The sequence below is a fragment of the Coffea arabica genome, chromosome 3c (assembly GCF_036785885.1).
Source record: "Coffea arabica cultivar ET-39 chromosome 3c, Coffea Arabica ET-39 HiFi, whole genome shotgun sequence".
Taxonomy (NCBI): domain Eukaryota; kingdom Viridiplantae; phylum Streptophyta; class Magnoliopsida; order Gentianales; family Rubiaceae; genus Coffea; species Coffea arabica.
In genome coordinates this window covers 42,699,836-42,721,003 of record NC_092314.1, presented here as the reverse complement: position 1 = coordinate 42,721,003, position 21,168 = coordinate 42,699,836, and the positions used below count along the sequence as shown (strand labels likewise).

At 35.1% G+C, this 21,168-nt stretch overlaps 2 protein-coding genes across 2 annotated transcripts; one reads left to right on the top strand and one right to left on the bottom strand.

The window, feature by feature from the left end:
* Positions 1–1,727: 1,727 nt before the first annotated feature.
* LOC113735139 (uncharacterized) lies at positions 1,728–6,350 on the top strand. The gene is made up of 5 exons (XM_027262101.2): positions 1,728–2,088; positions 2,929–3,030; positions 4,119–4,260; positions 4,350–4,396; positions 5,923–6,350. The coding sequence occupies exons 1-5, from the start codon at positions 2,002–2,004 to the stop codon at positions 6,124–6,126; spliced, it is 582 nt and encodes a 193-aa protein (XP_027117902.1). The 5' UTR covers positions 1,728–2,001; the 3' UTR covers positions 6,127–6,350.
* Positions 6,351–8,708: 2,358 nt separating this feature from the next.
* On the bottom strand, positions 8,709–20,037 carry LOC113735138 (mitogen-activated protein kinase homolog MMK1). The gene is made up of 6 exons (XM_027262100.2): positions 19,593–20,037; positions 19,364–19,493; positions 17,241–17,378; positions 16,461–16,793; positions 14,525–14,705; positions 8,709–9,133 (listed from the first exon to the last, which is right to left on the bottom strand). Exons 1-6 carry the CDS (start codon positions 19,850–19,852, stop codon positions 8,958–8,960), a joined length of 1,218 nt encoding a protein of 405 aa, XP_027117901.2. The 5' UTR covers positions 19,853–20,037; the 3' UTR covers positions 8,709–8,957.
* Between the last annotated feature and the right edge of the window lie 1,131 nt (positions 20,038–21,168).

The following is a 21,168-nucleotide window of genomic DNA, read 5'->3' as shown; positions in this document are numbered from 1 at the left end:
TTATTATCTCTTATTATGTATGAGAAGATAAGAAATGTTTTGATAATTTTTTGCTATGCTCTGGTACATTTTAGTTGATGATGATAGTTGCTACTATAAGTTTTCAATATTGGAAGGTAAGGACAAGGGATGATAAAAGAATGCAGTAAAGTGGGGGGAAAGGATGAACTTAATTAACTCCATCTTTGTCGACCACAAAAGGTTAGTTTTGGTAGTGAAGAAGTTCCTATGAAATCCTGATAAATATTATGGGTTTCATAGACATTTTGATGTAAATGGTGTGGATTTAAACTAGAGGGGTATGGATTTAGCCTTACCGTATGTTATTTTATATTTTTCACTTAACATAAGATCCAAATTATTCTTTTCAATCATATACTCATTCTCAAACAAGATCAACAACAAAAAATCAAAAAATTTGCAACCAAAATATTATAAAGAACAAAGTTTAATATCATAAATATTCTTGTCAACATATTAACATTAGTTGCTAAGATTTTTATGGTATTAAAGTTCACTCTTTAAAATATTTTGGTTACATTTTTTTAATCATTTGTTGTTGATCTTGTTTGACAATAAGTTTGAAACTAATTCGGATTTTACGTTAAGTGAAATATATAGAATGATATACTATTTTTGATACCATATATGATTTTATTCCTTACGATAAATAGTAAATTCTAGTATTTTCTTTAATGTTTGGGTTAATATTAGATTAATTAAACAGTTTAGTAAATGAGGGACGATGGTAGAATCATATTATCTCGCTCTCCTAACATAACTTGTTAATTGTTGGTTGGATCTAAATATTACAAGATAATAAATCTTTGGGGAGGTTGACAAAATTTTCAAAATCTTAAGGGAGGACAGTGAAATAATCAGAATCCTCAGGGGAGTTTCCTAAAATTATCCCACAAAAACAATTGATTAGGTGGTAGAAAAATTATAAATATTATGGGTTTCATAGACATTTTGATGTAAATGGTGTGGATTTAGACTAGAGGGGTATGGATTTAGCCTTACCCTATGTTATTTTATATTTTTCACTTAACATAAAGATCCAAATTATTCTTTTCAATCATATACTCATTCTCAAACAAGATCAACAACAAAAAATCAAAAAATTTGCAACCAAAATATTATAAAGAACAAAGTTTAATATCATAAATATTCTTGTCAACATATTAACATTAGTTGCTAAGATTTTTATGGTATTAAAGTTCACTCTTTAAAATATTTTGGTTACATTTTTTTAATCATTTGTTATTGATCTTGTTTGACAATAAGTTTGAAACTGAAAAGAGTAATTCGGATTTTACGTTAATTGAAATATATAGAATAATATACTATTTTTGATACCATATATGATTTAATTCCTTACGATAAATAGTAAATTCTAGTATTTTCTTTAATATTTGGGTTAATATTAAATTAATTAAACAGTTTAGTAAATGAGGGACGATGGTAGAATCATATTATCTCGCTCTCCTAACATAACTTATTAATTGTTGGTTGGATCTAAATATTACAAGATAATAAATCTTTGGGGAGGTTGACAAAATTTTCAAAATCTTAAGGGAGGACAGTGAAATAATCAGAATCCTCAGGGGAGTTTTCTGAAATTATCCCACAAAAACAATTGATTAGGTGGTAGAAAAATTATAGCCTGGCTAAAAAAGAAAATAAATTTTTATTCATTTATTTTTTATTCATTTATTTAGTTTCCCGTATGTGTCGTCCGGAGTCCAATCCCCTCCTCCTTCTCTCTCTCACACAACAGACAGTAAAAAAACCTCTAAATTCTGCAGCTCATCTCAGAAGCCTCTGATTCACTATAATATGATGATGGCTCCAATATAGACTTATCACCTGTTTTGAATACCTGGGTTTTCTTCCAAATTCTGTAATTTTCCTCTTATTTCCCCATCTGGGCTCTGTTGATTTCCTTATTTTCATTGGAGAAAGAAAGAAAGGAAATTAAAGAGAACATTTCAACAAAAAATGGGGAAAAATCAAGCTTACAAAGCTATGCAAAGAGCAAGGCTGGGTGCCAACTCTGCTGCTCCTGAAGAGATCAATGACGGCATGGTTCGTACCCTTCCATTCTATTTTTCCTTTTCTGTTTTTTGTACCATTTTTACGTTGTAGCAAATGAAATATATGCCTTGTGAATGATTTTTTTTTTTGGTTGATGAACTACCATGGCGATCGCTTTTCTTCTTTTTTTTTTCTTTTATGAATAACGGATTTTACTCTTGGTCTTATCTGGGATGTTTGCAGAATTTTTTTCATTTATTTTTTTAGATTTGTGGATGATTTCAAGAAATTGGGCCGAGAGTTTTGGTGCATGTGAAAAATTGGACTAAAAGGTTAAAATCAAGCTTGAATTTGGATAGGCTTAATTTGCTGCTAGTATTTAGCTGTCAATGATTGGATAACTTGCAGTTTTGGGCCTTGAATTAAATGGATGACATAAGTGCTTTGTTACTTTTTTGTTTTGATGCTTTTCTTTTTGTTTGTGGCTTGAAATTTAATTGGGGTTTGTTTGAAAGAGATTTGGTCAGTCTATAAGCTAGAAGAAGACTTTATTGCTTGATTCAGGAAAGAGTGAAAACTAGGTAAATGATGCGATTCTATGAAATCTATGAGGATGTGATTAATGGTGTTTGAAATTACTAGTAAAGTGCGCCATAATTCTTGAAGCATTGGGTGTTTGTATATTGGTATTATGTTTCTATTGAAGCCGATTCATATCTTGTATTAGCAGTGAAGTAGACTAGTCTTTGTATTCAGTTCTTCCTTTGGTTGGTCTGATTAAGATCGTTGTCAAGCGCATAACCTTTCGTTTACTTGTAATGGATCTAGATTACTTAGTTTGAGTTGGCAAAGTGGTTTTGCCCTGTGCATTTCTGATGAGGACTGTCGCAGGTGGATGGTTCTTTTCATTCACCAGAGTGGCATGCTGCTCGTTTGGCAAGTCTCAATAAATCTCATACTGTTACGTGGGAAGAGTTCAAAAGGAAGCAAAAGGTATTCTGCTGGATGTTCTTGTGTTTGATCTTGTCTTAGTACTTCCACAGTTTGACCGTTGTGATTTGTTGCAAGGGCAAAAAAGCTCGATTAGACTACTGCTCAAAGGTGTTGAGTTATTGCAACATACAACATGGAAAGATTTACCTCATGATTGCTTCATAACTCATTTTCGTTTTGCATTGTTTGCTGTTGTCAAAGCATATATTTGTTATCCTTACATTTGGTGAAACATTATAACTCAAGTTGTGTGGTATTCTTGTTCTTTAACTGTTGTTGGTGCCATAACTGTTGAAAGATGTTATGCTTTTAAACAAATAGTAATAGTTTGCTCCTCTAATTTTGTTTCAAGATTCCTGATATTGCTCTCAAAAGAAAATCTTGAACAAAGAAACAACTGGCTTTACAGCTTACTAATGTCAAAATGCATGAAATTGCATTTAAAGATTGGGGAAGACATACTGGGCTCTTGAGATGTATGAGATAGTATGCTTGCATTTCTGTAATGGTGTTGGGATCAACATAAATGAACTCTAAAGGTACACAGACTATTGACCCTTCAGATTTTGGACAGTTGTAGGAATTGTAACTGCTGGTTTTCTCATTGTGCCTGAGTGGCTTACAAGTTTAATTCTAACTTCCTGTGGACAACAAGTCACATACATTCCGTCAAAAAGGGACCTGAGACTAGATGTTCAATTCTATGTTGTGTCCTGGGTTGTGCCACTAGGTACTCTGATCTTGGGGGTGTATTATTATCCTTTTCTTCTGTGAAAAGGATTCCATATAATGAAATTTAACTTTGGTTTTGGTGGTCTTAAAGAATTAAAGTTGCAGTATTTGTAGTCATGTTATGGATGGTCCAGTGTGCAGATTAGATTGGGGTGGGCAAAATGGCATTCTTGAGCATATTCAACTTAAGTTTTGTGACTGTTATGAGATATTTTGGCTTGACATTTGTTGTTCTTTGTCTACCGAAGATAACCAGATAAAAGATTCTGGTTGTGATGAGGTTTAATGTGGTGAGTCTCGTAATTGATTTTGTGAATTGCATTCTCTTGTTGCTTTCTCATGGGTTACTCTGTTAGGAAGAAGAAATGAAAAAGGGGGAGTTAGAAGCAGACAAGGATAGAATGATGAGGGAGTACAGGGCTCAACTAGATGCTGAAAGGGCTCTCAAACTTTCTCAAGGGAAAAACCACTCAAGCAGGAAATCTGGTCGCAGAAAAGGTAATGTATTATGTAGTGAAAGGAAGACCATATTCTTGTTACTAGTTACATAATTAGATTTCTTGAATGGTGAACTTTTATTCTTCCAGAAAAGAAAGATAAGGATTCAAAGAAGCGCAGCAGCAAGAAGAGAAAGGTGCGCTCAAAAGTGTTCTTTATTCTTTTTCCTCTTTTTTCAAATCTTTTTTGTGATTGTGCTTAGAGTAAAGTAGAAACATATATAACCATACATATTTACTAGGTAAAGTACCAAAACAGTCTTTTGGAATTAAGAAATTTTTTTTATAACATCCACGTGAGGCATTTAACATATAAGCAGTTATTTTGAGTTTGGCCCTGTCCACATGGTGCTAAACTTGTGATAAGGTTTGTCCTCCTTCATGGTTTTACTAAATCTGATTCTTATGCGTACATCTATAATGAAAATTCTTATGCGTATATCTATAATGAATGTAGAGTTTTCTGTAATTATCACAACGCAAGATCTGTTAGGTAATCTATTCCTTGTTGACGGATGCCCTTCATGAGAACATTTTGCATGAGAAAAAATGGTAGCGAACTTGGAAGGTATTCTTTTTGCTCAATCGTAGATAATGGAAGTTCCTGTTGTCACTTCTTTTCATAAGCAGTCAATCAAATAGAAGATTGACTGGACCCTGGTTCAAATAGTGCAAATTGGGGGGTTTTTTTTTTTTGGGTGGGGGATTTCTTGCTACCAGTTTAACAGACTGAAATTTAACGAGTTTCTGCTCTTCACAAGATGGGGATGTGGTAGAGGTGACTTCTTCCATCCTTTCCACTTCTTTAGTCAACCATTCAGAAAGCTCTGAGTTCATATTCGGTGAAAGAGTTTTATTCACCTGCTCAACCGCAATTACAGTTCCAATATAAAGGTTTCTTGGCAGTCACTTAGTTCATCTGTTTTCCACATTTTTGCTCTTAAGTAGAATGTTTTCAATCTTCGTCTACAATAAGATAGCTGGTTTCAATGGGTTAACCAAATTTCACTGCCCTTGCAGGTGTATGTAATCTATAAGTTGTAAGCTACCTGAGATAAATTGGTCTATGGAGCTTCTTTTTGAGGTTCTCATCATTGGAAATTTTCTACTTTTATTTTTGACATTTTAAGGTTCAGTGGATTAATATGATTCTCCATAGTTGAGGAGCATCGATTAGTGCAAGGGTTCATCAAATTACCTGAAAAAGCTGTTTGGGTGCACATAAATGGTTTTCATTTGTTTTTCTGTTGCTCTTTTGATGCTGTACAATAATGTCGCATACTTGCATTGCAAGATGTAGATTCCACTTAAGTTTTGACCAATATGTTGTAATTTTATGCTCCATATGCATGAAGAAATGAAAGATTTAGTATTGGATTTTAACTCAGCCCCTACCTCAAGCATTTTTCAATCATTCAGGGAAGAAATGCTATAGTGTTTTTGGTATTACTTGTGTCGTGGTGTATTCTTTGATTCTTCTCTCAGCAAGCAGGGAAGTACAAGTACTCGTAGAGAACTTATGACTTTTGTTATAGCCATTAAACAATTAATCATCTGAACAGAATCTGCCTGTGTGGTTACAGTTAACAAATATGAATGAAGCCGACTATGATCTTCTTTGTTTCATGTTATGAAATACCTGATTTGGATTATATATTCTTAGCATTCGAGGAGATATTCAGATTCTAGTTCTTCAAGTTCGCCCTCAGAGTCTTCAAGTAGTGATGATGAATCAAGAGGATCAAAGTCGAGGTCTAAGAGAAGGAAGAAAGAAAAAAAGCATCGATCAAGATCCAAGCAATCCAGCAGTGATAGTGGAGAAGCTGACGGGCCTTTGCCACTTTCTAGATTCTTTGGGAAAAGCTGATTTTATTGTACTTGTACCATTAATCTTCTCTTAGATTAGCGGTTGAGTGGATTCTTCCGAAGTCAACAGAATCTAGGTTGCAACTTTTTATTACTGTATGTATCCATAACCTTCTGTCTCATTATTACAGATCAATGCCTTCCTGAGCTAGAGGTTATGTAGTGAATGTGGGAACAACTTCTATATTTCTTGGATTACTGTCTACTAAAATTTGAAACTTCTTACATTGTGATCTTATAGAATCTGATAGAACTTTTTGGAGTGGAGGAGGTTAACTATTCTCCTTTTCCAAACTTAAAGCCTCTTTTGTTCTCATTTGAGTTTGGACGCTAAGGTAGCTGCGCTGCAAATGTTGAACGTGATTCTACTCTTGGGATGGATTACAGGGAGCAGCAAAAGTTGCCATTCAATTCACTGTGGTAACATAATGCCTTTCTGGATATATGTTCGTCAGGTACAAAGTGTTCTCAACGAATATGCAGAGTTCTATGTCTTGCATCACTGTCCTTTGCAACTGAGTTCCCTTGCGTTTGTCTCTGTTATCACGAGTGGCTGCTGGATTTTCTTCTAAAAATGCCATTAGTTTTATAACTCAATGACAAAGGTTGAATGGTTGGAATCTTATGACTTCTTGTCAGATCTAGCGGATGAGAAGTTGCAATGAGTACGAGGTATATGTACCAATGGACTTTGATCGATACTTTTTCGCCAAATATGTTCACCACAATCTGGACAATGTATGACCTTGTAACAAATATATTCAGCTAGAGGCCCCTGTACAATCCAATATTTGCACATCCATCCATCCATCCATCCATGTGTTTCAAAACTCTCTTAACTGGGATATGGTTGTTTGTACTCTAACAAACTGGAGGGATAAAAACATTAAACTCCCTTGAATTTTACCCTCAATTGCATTTTACTCGCTCAACTCAATAAATAGGCACTTTGTTCCTCTGTTTCATGTTTTAGGACAAAAGTGCCATTTTCATGTTCAACATTATTTTATTTTATTTAATTTTTTTGGTTCTTTTTCTACTTGTCCTTTTTTATTTTTTATTTTTTTTATTTTTTTTCCTTCTCTTATGTGGTTGACTACTATTTTCTCTTTGCTGTTATTACCCATATATTAATTTTCATATATGTGTGTGTCTATACATATATATATATTCTGTATCTAATATTATGGTTGTATGATAATTATATAAATGATAGATAAATATTATAAAATATTATACATAATATGTAATTGATAAGAATACAATTAGGTGTATATTATGCATAAAAATTATAATCGTTAATCACCACAAATGAATTTGAAATCCATGCGCATCAACTTGAGAGAAGCCATTACCGATTCCACACCTAATTCTAATTCGATTTATTAAAAGTGGTACATACCAAATTTGTACAGTTCATCAATTTACCAATTTCATTTTGGATGTGGTTAGCAAATCAATACCACCGATTTATACAGTTTTTCTTTTGTGATAAAACATCATAATTTTATTAAAATCTGCGCTAGTGATAGAAGTTGCATCATAAGAAACCCTAGAAAAAGAAACTTAATCACACAAACGAAAAGAAACTATAGAGAGAATTCATCCCATGGAAAAAGATCAGAAAAATCTTTTGGCTAAAGAGTTGGAGGAAGTTTTGGCTAAAGAGAAGGAAGAGAGAAGTAGTTTAGCTTATACAGATTTAGATGCCAAAGAAACAGTCAATAAGGATAAAAATAAAGGAAGAAAAATGAAATTAGAATGACTTTGCTAAATATTTAAATTCTAATTTTTGTTGATGATTTGATCATTTCATTTTCCTCCCTTAAACTAGGGATGTACGCGAGCCGAGCTACTCGCGAGTAGCTCGGTCAACGACTCGGCTCGAACTCGGGTTGACCGAGTTCGAGCCGAGTTTCGAGTAGCTCGAATGAAAATCGAGTCGAGTTTCAAGTCGAAATAGCCCAGCTCGAGTTGAGTCGAGTAGCTCGACGAGCCGGAGTTATTTAAATAATATATTTATAATTTAAATAATATATATGTATTATAATTATAAAATGATCATTATGGATATAAGTTATATGAAATTTACAATATATCCTTCTTTATAATAAAATCCTATAATGGCAAAAAAGTAATAACATAATTGTAAAAAGACCTAAAATGAAAAAAATTTTCGAGCCTCGAGTATCGAGTCAAGTCTCGAGCCTAAAGAAAATTTTTCGAATCGAGTCTCGAGTATCGATTTTTTGGGCTCGCTCGAGCTCAAGTCGAGCTCGAGCTTTGGTGTATACGAGTCGAGTCGAGCTCGAGTATAGCAATACCCGAACTCGACTCGGCTCGATTACACCCCTACCTTAAACCCGTTTGTGCATGTATTATCAGTAGTGCTCGAGCAACTCTAATAATGCATTTGCTTCGCCTACAAAAAGAACAAAGAAAAAACTTAAAGCTTAACCATTTCAATCGAGTATTCAGGACCATCAGCAATCTATATTTTGGCATCCTGATATCTGTTCTACTGTATGTTAACCAGAACTGGAACTTGCAGCCATAAGCAGAAGTAAAAAGGAAAGTGAAAAAGGTCATAATTAGAGATTTTCGTACATTAGAAATTGGACGTCAACTAGTAGTACAGGAAGGAAAAGCAACCCTTACAACAACATGACAATGGTTTCAACCTATGCCCCCGATCCAATGTCTTCAATAGCAAATCCATCCAGGTTTTGGATGGATAATATATACATAAAAAGGAGAAAAAGAAGAGTACAAATTATCACAGCGTTCAAATCACACTAATTAACTCAACAACAAGTTGACAGCAAACAAGTCTCACATTTGCTGATATTCTGGATTGAATGCGAGAGCCTCTCGATAAATCAACTCCTTCATCTGTTCCTCAGTCAAGGCATGCTGCTCAAAATCGAAGCTAAAAGGAGTCATGCAAATAGGTTCATCACTGATGTCATGGAGTGATGTTAGATATGGGTGTGCCAGTGCATCTTCAACTGAAACACAGAGACAGAAAAGAAAGGATGAGATGTCAAAACAAAAAGTCTCGTCACCATGCACTGAGGTAAGAAAAGAATTGTAGTGGGACAATGGTAAGATAGAACTACACTTTTGCAAGGGTTCAACAATTAGTTCTTTAGTGCTAATTTCATGTTTCACAAGAAACCTTATCCGGGACAGAATACTAACTTGAATTCTGCGAAGGATCAGTGATTTACAGCACAGGCTAAAATAAAAGCTCTAGTTGCTTTATCATGTTTTGAGCCGTGGACATCTTTACTAACATTCACACAATAGGCAAAGGAGTAAAACCTTCCATTTCAACGTTAAAATGCATCTTAACTCATGTCTCTTCAATTGCACTCATTACCTGCCTGACAGAAGAATGTAGATTTGCAGAAGTGCTAAGCACGCATTTGTATAATTAGTCAAGATTAAACACAAAAGTTTCCAATATAGCATGTTGAACAGGACACAAAAATATCAAGCCATGAATCATGTTAAGTTGCCATTTCACATAATTACCAAAAAACAGCATTTAGGGAAAACCCAATGTTTGACGCAACATATATTTGATTTGCACATTGCTATAGCACCTTGGGGTTGCAGTGGCACATAACTACTGCAGATCTCTGTTCAAAAAAATTTTTAATCTACTTTTATGGCTGTCTTTGGAGTTCTTCTTATAAGGTCATTAGTACTATAATTTATATAATTTACTTAAAAATAGTTCTTCATCATTTCTTCATAATTGGCAAAATTTGCTTCTTGACCCAGGTGGAAAACAAAACAGAGATTGATATTTCAATAACCACACATAAACCCCATGAGAGCAATAAAAAAAGGCATTGCCAAGGAAAGCCACAACAGGCATACCTTTCACTTGTTGGATTTTAAATAGAAATGTGTTGCCAGGCAGCTATAATAAATTCCTAGTATTGGTGGTGGACTTATAAAAACAGTTGTCAGAAAGTATATATACAGCAACATAAGAAACTCTAGCTTGATCAAATATGCTACATGACATGAAACATTTACGTCCAATCCCCTGGAAAATATAACATATTCAAGGAACCATTACTTGTGGCCTTTTAGGGAACTGGAGACATACATCTTATGCTACATTTCAAACAAATATGCAGCAGAACCAGCAGCTCTAAGTTAATCTATCCCAATTCAAGAAGAAGTAAAATAACCAGTGTTACTAAGATCAAAGCAACTCTGGAGGTTAAACTTAACTGGAGTCCATGTTGCCAAGGTGTTAGGTCTACAGGTGACTAGTTTTTTTATTGAAGGGGTTTCACAAAATTAGGGAGCACGAGGTAACATCTTAAAGAAACATAGACTGGGAGGAGAAAGTGCCAAAAATGGTCAAGTATAGTGATGCCTGTAGAAGGAAAGTATAGTTCCTTCCTGGCTATTGATTGAGAAGGTAAAGCTGGCGTGTTAGCTTCAGAAAAGATTAAGTCTGGTACTTTAGAAAATAGTAATGCAACACATATCCAAAGAGCACACATAGTGAGAGCACAGTGGATAAAGAAGGGATTTGTTGAAATGTGTTAAAATTTAAGAAACTGTAACAGGAAAAATTTAAAATAGGTGGTTCAGGAATGTTCTATCTCAGAGGAAACATCAGGACATGATCCCCAACTCCCCATGTAGGGTGATAATAATGCCATCGCATTTGTTCCTAACTTATAATGCACAAGGCTTCACCATCCTATATGAAGAGGAGTTACCATGGTATTTTTATTCACAAATGCATATAAGATTAGTATCAAACATGTAGCTCCCGGCAAGGCCAGTATGGTCATAAAATAGGTCCTGAAGTTAGTTCAACCATGGGACTGTTGGAATAAGTTTTAGCTACTTGTTAGGATCTGCTTTGGCACACCAATTTGGAAATAAGGAAGCTTCAATTCTAATAGGTCCAATCACCATTTTTTTTCTTTGGTCCCCGCTTAACGTTACCTTACATGATACAAAGTTGAATGTTACAGTGATGGTGATGTGGCAAAACACAGCACCTAAAACTTTTTTCAGAATGCCAATGCTCTCGTGGGGCCAGAATGAGCAGTCAGCAGCATCAAGTATTGAAAATGCCAGACTCTTCATGAAATGGATCATACATGATATTCAAAAGGGCCAGTGAATTACATGTATGCTCACTGGTGTGACTCTTGCAACTTTAGATGTTGAGAAAACACCAAACTTCCACAAAATTTTAGTAGGTTAGCTCAAGTACATCTTGTAGATTCTTATAGCTTTAGCTTAAAGGTCATTCAACACTCTTTGGTCAAAAATAAAACAGCTATATTGGGCAGTAGTCCTTGAGTATGGAATAGGAAAAAGAGTGGAGGACTATGATATTAACAACTCAATGTGTGTATTTTTCTATCCTCCAAGAGTGTCCAGGCTGCTCTTCTCCAAATTAGTTAAAGTGACTCAGCATTAACTGCTATTGTTGGCAAAGGGCAGCTGATTATTCTGGAACGCACACAAATGAGGTTAGTGAATCATCATGTGCTTGCATTTACATAGTTTTTCTCTCTTCTCTGTCAAAGAGAATCTTAGGTCTCAAAGTAGCAATTCCCCAAAACCATGCCAGCCTACATTCTCGGATCTACTATAGTTTGTTATCGCTGAAATCAGAATCTACATTTCTAACCAGACTGCAAACAATGCCAACAAGTAATGCATCTGTCATATCTGGGAACTGAATTACATATCTTGTCTCCTGACCTGAACATTGGCTGACAGGCATCAAAGAAAGCAGCTTCTATATTTTATTCTCCATGGCAGTGAAGAGCCTGCACCTCAAGCAAGTTAGCCTTTACTTCTTTTTTGCCATCATTTCCAGCTCTTTTTACTTCATGATTCTGGATTTCATAATTTTCCACGGAAAAGAAAAGTCACTAGAAAGCTCAAGTATTTCTGATGGTTCTCAGTGATTCTGGTATTGCTAAGGGAGTCTGATCAATCTTAGAGACTTTTCGTTGAGCTTTAGCTGCAAGGAAACTCTTTCATTTACTCTCCGTAAAGCTCAAGAGCTGCAGCCAAAGCAAGTCACGTTCTATTTCTGCTGCCAATATACAACACATTGTATTTCTGATGGATCTTAGTGATTCTGGGATTTTTAAAATTTTTTTTTGTTAGTCATTCTGGTATTGCTAAGGGACTCTGAGTATTACTCTACAGAGATTAATAACATATCATCAACATAATAAATTGGTTGATATTACCACTACATGACACATACCAAGGAAGTGGTTGAAAAAATTTAATGGCAATTAGCACATAAGTGCAAAATGTCAATTGCGATTAAACTTGCTCTCTCTGATGGAAAAAAGGATTCATTCATTTATCTTTTGGGTGAGGGCGAAGGGGCTCTATCGTACGAGCCACAAGATGGACACATATTATCAAGTTAATTCTAAATTAATGCAAACCAACTGAAATGCATACACTGCTAGCAAATGAGGAGGCACATTATCAGAAAGTCAAATGTCGAAAAACTCCATAGGATTGAGGATGGAATGCCAGACTAATCTTCATAAATTATTTGCTCGACAACATAATTCATAATTGTAAGGTGATATGATTCTTATACAAAATGCAGGATAACCTACAACTCAGACAAAGATCTGCATTAAACATACTTATTTTATGCTGTTAAGAATATATATATGATGCAGCAGCTATCAGGTATATAAAAAAGGCACAAACCCTTAGGACAGGTAAGACAAAATGGAAAAGGACCTTTTGGTCCAAGGGAAGGTGTCCAAAGTAGTTGTGTCTACTGGTGGTTTTCCCAGTGCTTCTGCAGAATTAGAATGCTGAGGAATGTTTGTCATTTCAGCAGTTGCGGAAAAAGCAGCAGCTGCAGTAGACATGAATTCTTTGTGCCAGTTGACGTAGTTTCTAAATTAGTATTTTTATGCAGTCAGGCTTTGAGGGTCAAGGTAATTCTTCATTTTTGAGTTCAAGGTGTACTGTTGTGCGTTCTTCAGGAAGCCTCACCCTGGTTGGACAATCCTAAGGAAATCTAAGTGCAAATCTACGTGGACTTCCAGAAATTTCTGTCTTTACCTCATCATGCTCTTCCAGTCTTGCTTTATACTTATTAACATTCTTATTTTTGCCCATCCTACCTACTCATCTGTAGTAATTTCCAAAGACCAAACATAAGATTTTGATATCCATAATCTCCAATATTGCTTATTTGGTGTTGCATCAATCAAATGGTGTAGGGGGATTTAGATGGGGTGGAAGAAATTCAAAGAAACACGATGCCTGTGAGTTCTTAAGCTTACCTATCCTAAGCCAAGTCTATCCACACTTTGCTCAGAAAACAAAAAAAGAGCAAAGATAAGCAACATTTCAGAGACTATATAACATATACAGATGAGAATTGCCAATTCCTTTAAAAAGCAAAGACAGCTCAACATACACCTTGCCCTTACAACAACTATAAAGCACTGCAATCAGCTCCAAATCAGTTACAAGTGGGTGGAGTGGGTCCACACCTATTTAACAACGCAATCATAAGCTGTGATATAAATTTTCACATTCTGCTTCTTGCTTAGGTTTCAATTCTATATCTACATTTCATTGATCCTTGTAAGCTGCCAACTTTGAATATAGATATACCTCTATGGAGTATATCATTTTTCCAACTTCAAAAGGTAGTACCCTTAGGTAGAGGAACATATCTATTTCTCCATTTCATCAAAGTTATTCATAAACTGTAACCTAAGACTGCAAAAAGGCAAACCCCAAAACAATTCAACTAACTAAACTACAAGGGGTCTATATAAGGTGCAACTCCAGAGTAAACGAAATAAGGGAACAAAAAATTACTAATAATAAAATCCCAAAACTCCTGTATTAACATATACAAGTCCACTAAATTCCTTTCCAGTCCTTATCTCAGTGTATGTTCCTGTTCTTTGGTTTCCTTTCTTAGTTTAACAATGAGACCAACTGGAAAGTTTGAGGCACAGAATCTCAAGAATGAAGTAGGTCCAAAATGAAAATCAATCTTAAGTCCAAAGAATAATGGACTACAATGTAATTTATGAGTTGTTGCATGTACAAATGGTTACTTTCTTTTCCTTTTTTAATTCAAGAAAAGAAAAAGGAAAGAAAACGTCAGAAAGAAATATAAGCCACCTAATATGGAATAAAGGATTAAGAAGGCAATTATCATCCATAATGTATGAAAGTCTACAATTAAGCAACATAGCACCAATAATTCAGCATGAAGAAAACCGCTTGTTTGAGCTTGTTTCTACATGAACTTACTATGCAAAAATCTTGATAGCACGTGTCATGATGGTTGAAAAATGAATGCAATCATTAGACAGTCAAGGCTATAAGCTCCTTACCAGTAATCCTCTGTCTAGGATCAAATGTCAGCATTTTCTCTACAAGGTCAATAGCAGCAGGGTGCACATGGGGAAACTTCTCGCCAAACGACTGCCGACGATAAAGAGGAAGTTGCCTGATGTATCTTTTTGCATTTTCATTCAAAAACCCCAGATCAGCCTCTGACGGAGTGCCAATTAACTGCAAAGGCAGAAATTCATCATGATGTTTTCATGTGAATGATGCCTACACTGCTCTAAAAGCCTTAAAGGCATGTATAATACAAAATCATACAAGTAATGATGGTTTTATTCATTTACAAAGTGTACTTATTGAAAGCCCTGTTTATCAACGGTATACATTGTTATAGGCGAGAGTATTATTAAAGTGGATTTTTGGCAAGTGGACTTTTGGCAACCCAAAAATGAAATAACTTGAGTTAGCTAATAAGTTTTTTCCAACACTTGCAGCTTTCTGCAATCAAAATGAGTTTATGATAATTCTTTGTGACCTAGAAATTGTCGCAATGAATTTGCAGTTAAGGCCCAGTGCTCATTTCTTTTTCACTCTCTTCTGAGCTTGTATACAAAAATTAGTTTGCAGCACAATTAATTAATTGGATATACCATTTCTGCTTAATAAATTTTACTTATTATATTATTAGTCCATATTCACCAATTAGATATGTGGACGAGAATCTGTTTTAGAAGCACCTTCCTAAATTGTCCAGGAGATGCACGCTTTTCTATATCCTCTATCAAAGGCTTCTTTAACCCAGGGTTGAGTCATCAAATTAGGCAATTTCAGATATGCTATTTGTTTATTTTTATCCTTTATGCAGTGTACATTTTCTACTAAAAGTTTTGCTGAAGTAAATATATTGAAAATCTCACACCTATAGGGCTGGCACTCATAGTAAACAAAGATACCCATAGCAACTCATAGATAAGTAATTAAGGTATCAAATGGGTACAAAGTAGGAGATAAGCAAAATTCACACACAGTAGCAATCTCCAAGACCAATGGAACCAAAGAAACCCCTTTTGAGTACAATAATTTCACATAGGGGATCAGCAGATAGACACCACGGCATCCCATTTTTACCTTGCAAAAATAAAAAACTGGATCTACCTCTGAACTAACGTTATTCATGATGCAGACGCATCAACATGTAAAGGTCTATGCTCTTAGTTATGGTAGCTGGCCCCAGAGGCTCCACATTTTCCTTGCTCGGACTCCCTCCCTCCTTTTTCTTAGCACATTCCCCAATTAAGCTCTGCCTTTCCACGTATTCATATTCTCCAAAGCATGCCCCCAGACAATTTCTTAAACAATAATTATGATAGTTCCGGTTATCAATGTGAGGCAATCAGATCAGGAAAGCAAGCATATCCTAATCACATGTACAGCTTGTAAACCAAGTTACGCCATGCCTACATCTAAATTGACGACAGCATTATAAAGTGGTTGTTAACAACAAGTTTATCCGTGCTTAGCCAATCAGGATTGAAGACAATGGGCACCCATTAACAACAAGGGCCTTTTGGACTTTAATTCTACAAGTCAACAATTGCTGGTTACTCTTCCCCAGTATCCTTCTCCAAACACTATCCCTGAATGACCCCTCTTTAAAAAACAGAAAAGGAAAAAGAAAGAAAAAGAGTATGAAGTGAACAGAAGAACAGAAATTAACTTAGCACACAAGATTAAAGTCATTTCCATAGGAACATAAGCCCACCTAACTTGGGGACCTAATATTCTCACTTGGTTACAATAAATCAACCAAGAAAAAGTCCTTAATCTAAAGTCAAGTTATCAAGGATGTGCCTTATTGGTAATCCATTGCAATGGTATAAGAACTGTTTATTGAGAACAATAAACTTAACACGTGCTGCTAATATTGTATTCAAAGAAATCACCAGATAATGAATAACTGCAACCTCCAAAGAAGAATACCTCCATAAGAAGACGTAGCTGATGCACATGATCTCTACCAGGAAACAAAGGCTTCCGATCCATCAATTCCATGAATATACAACCCACAGACCATACATCAATTGCGGTTGTATAATCAGAAGAATTCAACAATAATTCTGGTGCTCGATACCATCTTGTAACAACATATTCCGTCATAAAATCCGTTTCGGATGTTACACGAGCCAATCCAAAATCGCATATTTTTAGATCACAATTGGCATTTAAGAGGAGATTGCTAGGCTTCAAGTCTCTATGAAGAACATTTGCAGAATGGATATATTTTAACCCGCGGAGGATCTGATACAAGAAATACTGCACCCAGGATTGAGCTTTGGTGAATAATCAATCCTTAAATTCAATGGATTGTAACAAAATCATATCAAAAAGCTTGAAAGTAGAGATAAATATGTCAAAGAGGTTTGCTTTTAGATTTATGCCGGGAGGCCTCAGATCAAATTAGAGCTAAAGTGCAGACATATAAGGCAGTCACTATTGATGACCAGGATAACTAATGTGTGATTATAAATCACAAGATTGTCTCCATTAGGATGAACTACATCAATATCTTGTTAACAGCAGAAAAAATGAAAGGGGAGCATGGTTCAGGGATGAAAAAAATACTCAGGATAGAGGACATCAATAAGCTTAAGATCTTTCCAGCTGTCTCATAAAACAGACCAATCCAGAAGTAATATTAACTGATATATATGGTTGTCATTTTAGCCCTTAAGACTGATTACAGTAAAAGCAAATTATAACCTGACAATGCTCCTCTGATAGTGCCTGATTAGAACGAATAATCTGATGGAGATCAGTATCCATAAGTTCATAAGCAATGTAAACATCATTAAATGCTTCCCTCTGAGGTGGTGGAATTATATCTCTAATTGCAACAACCTGCAGGACCAAGCAAATGTAGGTTACCACACAAACAAGATGCACAAGAACACAGCACCCCCAAAAATTCTAATTTTCTTTCTGGTAGGCACTTTTGATGAGTAATGACATGGTCACAGAGAAAAAAATCAGGACTTGCTGTTATTAGGGTACATGCTTAACTACTACGCCACAAATACCTAAGTTTTAGGGTGTCTGGATATAGCTATTGACTTTGAACTACAGGATAAAAACAAAAATGATAGGCAACCAAAAGCTTTTACAATTTTTTTTTATGAGATAAATATCAATGAACATATTTTTGTTCTTCACTTGTTTAAAACCAAATAAGGTATCGCGACAAGCATTTAATGCAGAAAACATACTGTAACCATGTTTTCTCTTCACATATTTAAAACTAAATAAGTATCACTATAATTAGTGCAGAAAACATCCTCTAACCATATATCAAATGACAATTTATTCTCTAGATAAATAGGAAACTGTGGCATGAAGATGTGCATCAAAAGCCAAACAACAGAAATCAGTTCCAGTGTCGAGAACTACTAAAAGCAGATACGTAGTAGAGCTAATGGCATGTCTATGCGTTAAAAGGAGCACAGGTATCAAAAGAAAAGGATGTGCAGGGCACTTAGATTAAGCAAGAATCACAACATCAAAAATAAAGCCTTTGCGCTATCTTTTCCAGAAAAGTAACCAAAAAGCGCATATGAAAAGATCCAATCTGTGTCATAACGCTAACAAAATGGAATACAAGGTCATAAGCAGATGGGAACTGGCTACTGCCAAAAGACGAAGTTTCTTTAACTAAAACTGCATTAAACACTTTAGGATTTCAATCAAAGGAGATCAAATGGAATAGCAACTTAGGGAACTAAAAATACACGCAGACATGTCTACGAGAAATCAATAGAGGACTTCAGTTGGACATATTGGAATGCCTCTGGTACATCTTATGCAGTCACCTAAGGGTCCTTTGTGTAGCTAATGGAACACAAAACTTATATATTTTCCTGCTCTGTAAATGTGTACAGAGTAGATACCTACTAAATTTTCTTTAGTCCACATCAATTAAACATCATATACCCGAAAGCCACGATCTTTCTATGCGTCCATAGAGTTAGAAATGCTATCTTTTCCAAAAAGATCAACTTTAACAAACTTAGTTTCACTTTATTTCCATGCTACTGCTGTAGCCTAATAATCTTGAAACGGGAAACCGGCAATTAACTTCCTCACTACTATATAAAGAGTTCCATCATAGAACCAAAGATAGATGACATAACAAAAGGTGGTTTCTTATTGCAAGTGTGCAGGATACCTATCAATACCTTAGTTTCTCATTACGTGTCTGACTACGACATTCAAAGCAGAAAAAGGACACTTGCCAAAGACTGTAACAAAGGATACCAATGAGCAGTCATAAATGAATAGTCATGACGTCACATCCAGCTTTACATTACATACGCACATTGTCACAAAATAACACTCAGCTTCCAATTACATTAAAACATTCTCACAAATCAAACAGCTCCCAATTACATGCACACACCCTAACAAGGTCACAATAAGCTTCAAATTACACACACACACTCTCATGAGGCCAACTCAGCAAAACACTAGCTCCAAAAAGCATCTAGCTAGATGCACATCACCAGACAATTCACACTTCACTCCCACACATCATATCCAATCTCCAGTCTTTCCGCTGTTTGCAATTTTACCTACTTTACTCAATAGTTTTAAATTATTCACTGATCTCAATCACTCTTATCAACTGATCCAATCTTCAAAAAAAAAAAAAAAAACCCCCAAAATTCAATCTTTCATCCTGTAATCCACTTTAATCCAGCTCAAATGCCAATATAGTAATTTCGCAAACACACAATTTTCCATCTCCTGACGAATCTAACTCAAAAATTGCGCTTTTTACTAAAATAAAGAAGCTCCAGAAATTCATAACCCAAAAGAAATGACTCACTGACGTTTTCATGATCCATATGGCGAAGAAGCTTGATCTCTCGCAAAGTCCTCTTCGCATCGATCCTGTTATCAAAAGCATTCGCAATCTTCTTCAGCGCCACATGCTCAGTGGTCTCCGAATTCAACGCCGAGCTTAAAAAAATCCCCAAAAAAATAAAATAAATAAAAATAAGTAAATGAATAAATGAAATGATCCGATGAAACCACAAAGGAAAAGCGAATTGGATTTACCAGACGATGCCGTAGGCGCCTTTACCAATAGGCATAATTGGGGGCTTGTATTTAGCAGTGACCTCAAAGATATTTCCGAAGATATTATACTGAATAAACCGTCCGCCGTGGCTGAGAACCGCCGGGACATTCTCCACCCCCGCCGCCGCGGCGTACGCCTGATGCTGCTGTTGCTGTTGAGCTTGAGGCGGTTGTGGTGGCGCCGCCCCCGCCTCCGTCATCACGGTGTCCGAGGGCTGAGTTCCTCCCTCCATTTCCATTATTTATTTCTCTCCTTTAAAAGTTTATTCGAAACAAAATCAATAGCAAAATCCAGTTACGACTTTTATAGCACAAACAATAAATGGAGAGAAGGAGAAATTTGGCGACTACCAAAATAAGAATAAAACAAAATGGGGGATGAAAATAAATAGCAAATTATTAAAAATCAATCGCTCTCTCTCCCTTTTTCTTTTTTCCCTTTTTTTCCCTTTCTATTTTTTTCTGCTCTAGACTCTAGTGTGGTTTCCTAGCTGTTGACCTTAGTGGTGTATTGTTGTTGGTGGACAAATGGTGTGGAGTATATATAAAAGTGTGTGTAGTATGTGTTGTTATTGTGCGTTAGGAATATGGAGGCTTTTGGTGAAGAGATCCGCCAAGTGTGTTTTACTTTGGGTTGGGTTTGGTGGTACACTTTCTAAATTTAAATGGTGGTATTCTTTAGGACATGAGTAGGGTAAGTTATAATTTTCTGGAATTTTTTTTTCTCGTTTGCTAATCTTGTACTAACTTTTTATGCATTTGTGATTATTTAGTTTTTGATAATTGCACTTTTGTTCCTGTGCTTTTGTTTGAATTTTATACGAGGAAGTAAGTATTTTCTTTCGAATCCTTAAAAATATTTTTAAGCCAAGAGACCATAAGCGTGGAGATTGGGCTAAAGGTTGAAGCCCTTCCAAGTGAGATTGTTCATATTTTGGACATTATTAAGTTAGATGTGAGCTATTAGGTGAGATTCATTTGGGATAAACCATTGTAAGTGAAATGAAGAAGGAAAATTAGTTGTATTGAAGTAGAACAAAGAGAAAATACCTACATAAAATATGTATATGACATAGGTTTAAAAGCATTAAATCTCTCAAAACTTTACCCCCTTAACTTAATAAATAGGCACTTTGCCCCCTTCCTTTCTTTATATTTTAAGATAAAATTATGAAAGTCCTTTCTTTATATTTTAAGATAAAATTACAACTTTCATATTAATTATTATTATATTTCTTTTCTCGCTTTTTTTGACCTTTTCTACTTGTCAATTTTCTTCATATTTTTAAAATTTTTCTCCCTTCTCTCACATGATCAATTACGTTCTTCTCTTTGCTATCATCATCTATATTTTAATATTAATCTTCTTAAACTTAATTTTTATTTATTTCTAACTTATTTACTTTTTGTTATTGAAAAAAATGACCATAAAATCTATGTCGTAACAAAGTATATATTATCTCTGTACATAAACTATTTTATACATTACTTAAATCAGTATGTCTAGAGTTTAGAATAAATTAATTGTTAATAAAAATAGTAACAATCAATCAAC